Source organism: Humulus lupulus, chromosome 9, assembly GCF_963169125.1.
Source record: "Humulus lupulus chromosome 9, drHumLupu1.1, whole genome shotgun sequence".
Lineage (NCBI taxonomy): Eukaryota > Viridiplantae > Streptophyta > Magnoliopsida > Rosales > Cannabaceae > Humulus > Humulus lupulus.
In genome coordinates this window covers 56,060,133-56,067,738 of record NC_084801.1, presented here as the reverse complement: position 1 = coordinate 56,067,738, position 7,606 = coordinate 56,060,133, and the positions used below count along the sequence as shown (strand labels likewise).

The 7,606-nt window shown below is 37.8% G+C and overlaps 1 protein-coding gene across 1 annotated transcript; it reads right to left on the bottom strand.

Annotated features, from left to right (window-relative positions):
• Window positions 1–4,188: 4,188 nt before the first annotated feature.
• Window positions 4,189–7,136, bottom strand: LOC133799735 (U-box domain-containing protein 14-like). The gene is made up of 4 exons (XM_062237736.1): window positions 7,117–7,136; window positions 5,665–5,977; window positions 4,729–4,830; window positions 4,189–4,602 (listed from the first exon to the last, which is right to left on the bottom strand). Exons 1-4 carry the CDS (start codon window positions 7,134–7,136, stop codon window positions 4,189–4,191), a joined length of 849 nt encoding a protein of 282 aa, XP_062093720.1.
• Window positions 7,137–7,606: the final 470 nt, after the last annotated feature.

The following is a 7,606-nucleotide window of genomic DNA, read 5'->3' as shown; positions in this document are numbered from 1 at the left end:
GGGTGAGCTGGGCATAATAAGATACACTACATTTATGGCTATATGTCTCAAAATATATGTATAATTAGGTTACATAACAAATGAAGCAAAAAATCTCCAAAAAAAAAAACATAGAATCCAATAATAAAATAAACATACATCTTTGAGAAAATTTAATTAGGAATTTGATTAACCTATTTAGCAAAATATTCATAAACAATGTAAGTCAACAAGTTAAATACTCATGATGTCACATACACAACATACACATTGGTGAAAAATATCACATCTTGAGCAAGAAATATTTTACTTTTGGTACACAACACAAGCAACAAATTTGATATTTTTTTATTCAAGCTTCTTAGAGGCATTGTAACAAACATATTATGTTAAGAGACATAATTGATTCCAAATATCTATAGAGAAAAATCACAAACCAATTTCGCTTTTTGGTGTAGCTAGAGACGAGATGGACTGCCTGCTTCTAAGACAAGAGAGGCTTCTATTCACTACTAGTAATTCCACCAATTGCTAAAAGTGAAATGATATATAGGAAACTAAGCCAAAAAATAAAAACACAATGCCTCTGTGACAAATAAAATAATAAATGAAAGAAACAAATACCACTATATAACAATAGTGAAGAAAAAAATTGTTCGGTAAACAATAAGCCTATAATGAAGAAAACTATAGAAAAGTATGTATAATAGAAATAAAGAAAGAAAAAAGCACTTGAACTTTTGAATTAATGTGTAACATTAACATCAATACTCTATATTATGTCTCTAAGGTATTCCACCAAACATATGGAGTGCATATTTTTTTATTGTCTTAAACCATAAGCATTATTGTATAAAACTTAATCTTAACTTCATAAAGTGTAAAGCCCTGGATAGCCAAGACCGTTACACTGTGTGTTTATAAAGTGCTAGACTTGCTAATCAAGTCGTTTAATTAAAAATGTGCTATTGAAACTATATAGGAACTAGGGTTAAAATGTTTTGGTCTCAAAAGTCATATTTTTCATAAAGAGACATTATCTGTTTACACGGGATCCCAAAAAACTAATAAGTTTAAAGACCGTTTACAAAAGTCATAAGGTTTAAGTACAATATCAAGCCATATTAAGGCAAAACAGACAGTTAGGCAATCCCTGTCCTGATCCACTCCTCGACCATGGCGATCGAACAGCTGGCTATGTACATTCAACCCCGCCGCTCTCCATCTCAGGATTGGTCCAGCTTGCCTTTGCCTTTACCTGCACCATGTAGCACCCGTGAGCCAAGGCCCAGCAAGAAAACACAACAACAGAGCATAAGCAATCAACAAACAAATCAATATCTCATATTGCATCACATATTCTTAACCAAGTCAACATTCATAATAGTCAAGTATTCAGCATACTAAACATATCAATTCATATCATACACCAAATCACATATGATAACTAGGGTTAGCGCCCTCAGGTCGCACCCTCTGTTATCCCATTGACTCTGGCCTGCTTAAACCGAGCTCAGTGAATATTAAGCTGTCCTCGGCTACCAGTGGCCAAGCCGCGCCCTGTGCGCAAATATTGTGTACGGCACCTTTAGGCCGCTATCACATGTCCCATGGCATGATACCATCATTGACATAATACAAATATCGGGAGCACTTTGTCCCATCACAAACATATAACCGGGTGTAGTTTTCTTACCTTTCGATTCGCTAGCTTTGATCACTCGACTCCTTGACCACGATCCCTCTCGAGCCCTAGCGCTCTCCTAAACACTACCATAGATCAAAGTCATCACCAAACCTCAAGTCCAAAACCTAGCCTCGGGACCAATCCCGAGCCCCTGGAAAGTCCTAGTTCCACCAAACAAGGTGGTGGAATCGAACCTCGAACCCTTGGTCAAAAACCCTTGCAAATAACCCCAAAACCCCTTTCTGGAAACAGGTCAGCGCTACAGTGCTCTTAGGAGAGCGCTACAGCGCTACAAGCATAACCAAATTCCCCCAGAAAGCTTGGCCTAGCGCTACAACGCCCAAAGGCTAGCGCTGTAGCGCTAGTCACAGACAGGCACCACCTCAGTTTTCCTTCCTGCGATTTCCTCGAACCACACTCAACCAAAACTTCTCCAAACCTTCACCAAACTCAAAAACAACCTTATTAACACACTCCACTCATCCCAAGCACCCCAAATACCCAAAACTCAAGCACATGCATCCCTAATCTCAAAATCCACCATAGCCACTCCTAGACATCAAAAACTCAGCAGAAACCAGCCAAAACATTAGAGTTAAAAGCTTAGAATTCATACCTTTAATGGGAATTCGATTTCAAGACAACCTCTACACCTCCTTAGCTTGCTCTTCCTCAACCTTTGGCCTGAATTCCCTAAAGTTCTCATCAAGTTCAGCTTATACACCATAGTTCAAAACCAAAACCAGAAACTGAAGAAACTACAAAGCCTTACCTCAAGTGTTAGGGTGTTCTTGCTAAACCTCTGCCAATTCTCCAAGCCTAGCTTAGGATTCTGGATGCTCAGCTTAACTTAGCTCCTCCCTGAGCTTTGCTCCAAAAATACTCAAGAAACTGATGAAGAAATCATAAACCGACCTTAGGAATCTCTCTATTTTCTCCCTTTCTTTTTTCTTCCTTTTCCTTCTTTTCTTTCTTTCCTCAGACTTCTATATTGTTCTAAAATTCCCACTAAGCATAAAGCCCTAACTTATCTATCTCTGAGAAGCCAATTGACCAAAATGCCCTCCCTATTAATTCTAAACCCTTTAATCCACTTAGGGCCATTTTAGTCATTTTACCCCAATTCCCACTAACTCCTCGAGTGTCTCTAATATTTACCGCTTAATTCCCAATACCTAATTAATCACCAATAATATTCCTCGATGTCAAAATAGACTCCAATATACTCACTAAATTCCCATTTATACCCCCAGGCTCACCCCGAGCCGGGTATAAATCCCCGCCGTGACTTTTTCGCTAATCTGCCCACTGGGATCGTCTTGAGTCACAGATCACAGATATATCCACATAATAATGTGGTCTCGACAATTATCACATATATCAATACAGTTATGCCCATGATGGCCAAAATTACAATTATGCCCTTCTGACCTAATCAAGGCCTACTTGCATACTAATACACATAGTCATGCATCTCAAATATTCAAATAGTCATATAACATGCTTTAAATCATAATCATGCATCCTTTTCATTAAAGTCACACATAATTCCCATTATGCCCTCCAGGCACACTAATCAAGGCCCTTAAGCCTTATTAGCGAATTTGGGTCGTTACATAAAGTTTCAAACTAAAAATGAGTCACTCAACTAAGAATCCAATCCCATAATCAAGTTTTCTAGTAAGAACTTAAAGAAATTATTTTTTCAACATATTAGATTAAGTTTGGACTTATGCATCTAAAAATTGAATGAAGTCATAACAAAATGGTGCTCACTTTTGTTGCACAGCCCCAAAAATCTCAAATGGCAATTGAAAGTCAACAATTTGTTCTCTTTGTTTCCAAGCTATAAACCATTTAAGTTCTATATAATTTCCATCATTTGCAATCCGCATCTTTAAACTTACCACCATCATTCCAATTACCAAAAGTAAAAAAAAAAATCAAGCATTCCCATCTACAGCAACAAAATTCTCAGTGATATATTTGAACTCAATTAAACTTTCTCTTGTATATAAATATATATATACACATTTGTATACCAAGGGCATTGAGCATTAATGATATTGATTTATATGCCTAAAAGAAATTATGTCCTATAGCAAAATAATGTTCTGGTAGAGAAATTAAGTATATAGAAAACAAACCTAAGCCCCTAGAAGTCGCATATTGAAAATGTTAAGTGACTGTCTTTCCATATCTTAGACACCCATATAGTTACATAATCTTCATTCTTTACAACCATTTGAATCTCCGAACAAGCCATAAATCACCAACCTAAAAGTAGATTTCTTCATTATATTAAAAAATAAAAATAACTAGTCCTACTTGAGAAAATGGATAACTATAGTAGACCTATTACTGGACGAGGACACGCAATCCCTGGTACTGCCAGGTTTGTCTATCCACTTTTGAATACAGGATCTTTCATATGTCTGCAAAAAGGTTAGACAATTAAAATTAAAATGATTGTCAATATACACATGTTATAACCCGTGAAGGCAGTGGCTTGATATTATTACCTATCCAGTGGAGACAATCACAGGATCTTTCATCAACTCAAGTGATATTGGGCACCTAAAATCATCTGGAATAACAGGAGATCTGTGCTTAACCAAATCCTTATCACTTTCAGGGGCATCATTTGTTGGGTTCTCTAGTAGTACATACTCCATTAACTTGTTAAGCAAGGACGACATCTTTTGAAATGAGTCCCCTGGAACTTCATCACTTGTGATAAACATTTCATGGAAAGCAACTGACTCTCTTTTAAGGTCATTGATCATCATGAGATGCAGCTTGTCTGTAAGTCTTTTCAGAATTACAGGGTCAGGGTCATCTTCTTTCTCTGCCATGATTAAATCCTGATCCAGCTGCGAGTCAAGTGATTCTGTTCTCTCTTTTTCTCTTCTGAATTGGGAATGCACGAGTTCAATCTAAAACAAAATTAAATTATGATTACACATTCCTTGATTACTTGAAAATTGAGTAAACCATGATGTCATGTACACTATGAAATGACGATAAGTGAAACTAAAAACTTTATTGGGTTGAAGAATTACCTGTTCCCGAACTTCGTCAGATATAGCTAATTTCTTGTATGGAATCTCACACAATGCTGTCACGCTGTGGAACTTGTTTGCAATCTCCTCTCGTTTGAAAGCCTTTTAGCACAATTTTTCATAAAATAAGAAAGTGCTTATACGATAGAGGAACAAAAAAGAATATGCCAAAATTAAAAGTAAATATTGGCAAAGATTAAATTCAAGCTATGTGCATATTCAATTATATTCTCCACATTTTAGTGTTACAAGTTAGAACAAAATACTACCCCACTTCATGATCAATGGAGTATGTTTACACCATAAAAGAGGAGAAACATATTCCAAATATACAATAGAACAAAAAGACACCATTGTTATATTGACTCCACAATTTTTTTATTAATTTATTTTTAGGGATGTAAGTGGTCTAGGCTCTAAACTCCATATAATTACTAATGGAATAAGGTAAAGCTATTGAACACTATCAATCAAAGCACTTATGATATTCCACTATAAAGATACACATATATAGAACAACACTTGTTAATTTTTAATTTTTGGCTAATATATATGTATATTTTTATATGCGAATGAAGGAACGAATGGATACCTGGTAGCATTAGGCACAAAAAAAGTCAAAGGAAGACAAAATATATGATCTGATTTGGTGCTAGAAAGGAACCAAAACAATTGCTTTAATATATCAAACAAAAGGCCATTAATGTCCAATTTCCAGTTCGCAATCCCAGATTTCAGAACCTCAAGAATAATCATGGAAATGACTTTATGAATGCTAGAAATAAAAATAATAATAAAAGGCAAGTAAAAATTGGAGAAGAGGAAGAGAAGATAGTGACTTGGAAAGCTTCGTTGGCATTGAAAAGACGTCTGGTTTTGAGATTTGGAAGAGGATTGATCCCTCTCCATGCTGAAGAAATCAAGCATGATTGAAACCCTATCACTTCCATTCTGGCTCTCCATTTCTTTTCCACTCAAATACCTGTCAACAACCTTTTCCTCATCCTTCTCTTCTTCTTTTTCTTCTTTCTTCTCCTCCAAATCCAGTTTCAAAACTGGATCTTCCTCGTTCTCCTTCAATTCCAACCTCGCAAGCTCCTGATGAATAGAAGCTCCGCTTACCTCCTCTTCCTTCTCCTTCTCGACCGCCCCATGACCGAGATCAGAAGTTTCAGGATCGGGATCACCATTGTTATTAGAAGAAGAAGAGGAAGACAGTGGCTGATACTGAAACCCTAACTGGGTATCGCTTGAGGGATGGTCAGGAGTGTGTTAGAAAACTATTTAGAGCTTTGGAAATAAAAAAGTAGATGCAAATAAAAAAGTAAAAAGTAGAAGATAATTTGGCTCCAAAATTTTGGTACCGCCAATTTTTTTTCCCACCTGTTATTTTATTATTTGATTTATTATAATACTTTTTCAATACTAATATATTCATATGTTATGGAAAGTGGTATTTGGTGTAGTGTTCGTCCTCGAAATTACCTGAACAACTCGGGATACCGCTCCCGTATATCTGATTCAAGTTCCCACGTCACCTCCTCAATCTTGCTGTTCCTCCATAGCACTTTCACCAAGGCGATGGTCTTGCTCCGCAAGACTTTATCCTTCCAGTCGAGAATCTGAATTGACTTCTCCTCATATGATAGATCCTGATCCAACTCCAAATTCTCATAACTCAGTACATGCGTCGAATCTAATACATACTTCTAAAGCATGGACACGTGAAAAACATCATGAACCCCTGATAAAGCTGGAGGCATCGCCAATCTGTAAGCTACCTCTCCAACCCGTTCCAGAATCTCAAAGGGGCCAACAAACCTAAGGCTCAGCTTTCCCCGAACATTAAATCGTTTCACTCCCCTCAAAGGTGAAACCCTTAGGAACACATGGTCATTGACTTGAAATTCTACGCTCCTGCGTTTCAAGTCTGAGTAACTCTTTTGGTGACTCTGGGAGGCGAGCATTTGAGCTCTAATCTTTTCAATCACCTTATTGGTCCTCTGAACCATCTTAGGACCTAAGTACCTCCTATCACCTGTCTCATCCCAGTGGATAGGTGATCTGCACTTCCTCCCATATAGCATCTCATACGGAGCCACTCCGATAGTTGCCTAATAACCGTTACTATATGAAAACTCAATTAAAGGGAGATATTTACTCCTAGATCACCCAAAATCTAGCACACAAGCTTGTAGCATGTCTTCTACTATCTGAATCGGTCTCTCAGATTGTCCATCTGTCTGAGGATGATATGCAGTACTAAACCGCAACTGCATGCCCATAGCCTTCTGCAGACTCTCCCAAAACTTGGAGGTGAAGGTGGGGTCCCTGTCGAATACTATCGACCTTGGAGCCCCATGAAGTCGAACAATTTCCTTCGCATACGATTCGGCATACTGCTCCATAGTATAAGTCATACTAACAGGTAAAAAGTGGCCGGACTTAGTATACCTATCCACAAGCACCCACATCGAATCATGATGTCCCACGATCCTCGGCAAACCAACCACGAAGTCCATGGTGATATCCTCCCACTTCCACTCTGGAATCTCTAGAGGCTGCAATAACCCTACTGGCCTCTGATCTTCAGCCTTTACCTGTTGACAAGTTAAGCATCTAGCCACATAATCCACCACATCCCTCTTCATTCCTGATCACCAATACAAAACTCTCAAAGCTTGGTACATCTTCATCATACCTGGATGTAAGGTATAGGGAGTGGTATGTGATTCATCCAAGATCTCTCGCCGGATATTATAATCCATCGGAACACAGATCCGACCCTTGTACTTCAATAATCCCATCTCCGAGATAGAAAAGTCCTTAGCCGCTCCGACTAAGACATTCTCTCTGTGCCCTCTCAACTGGAAATCCT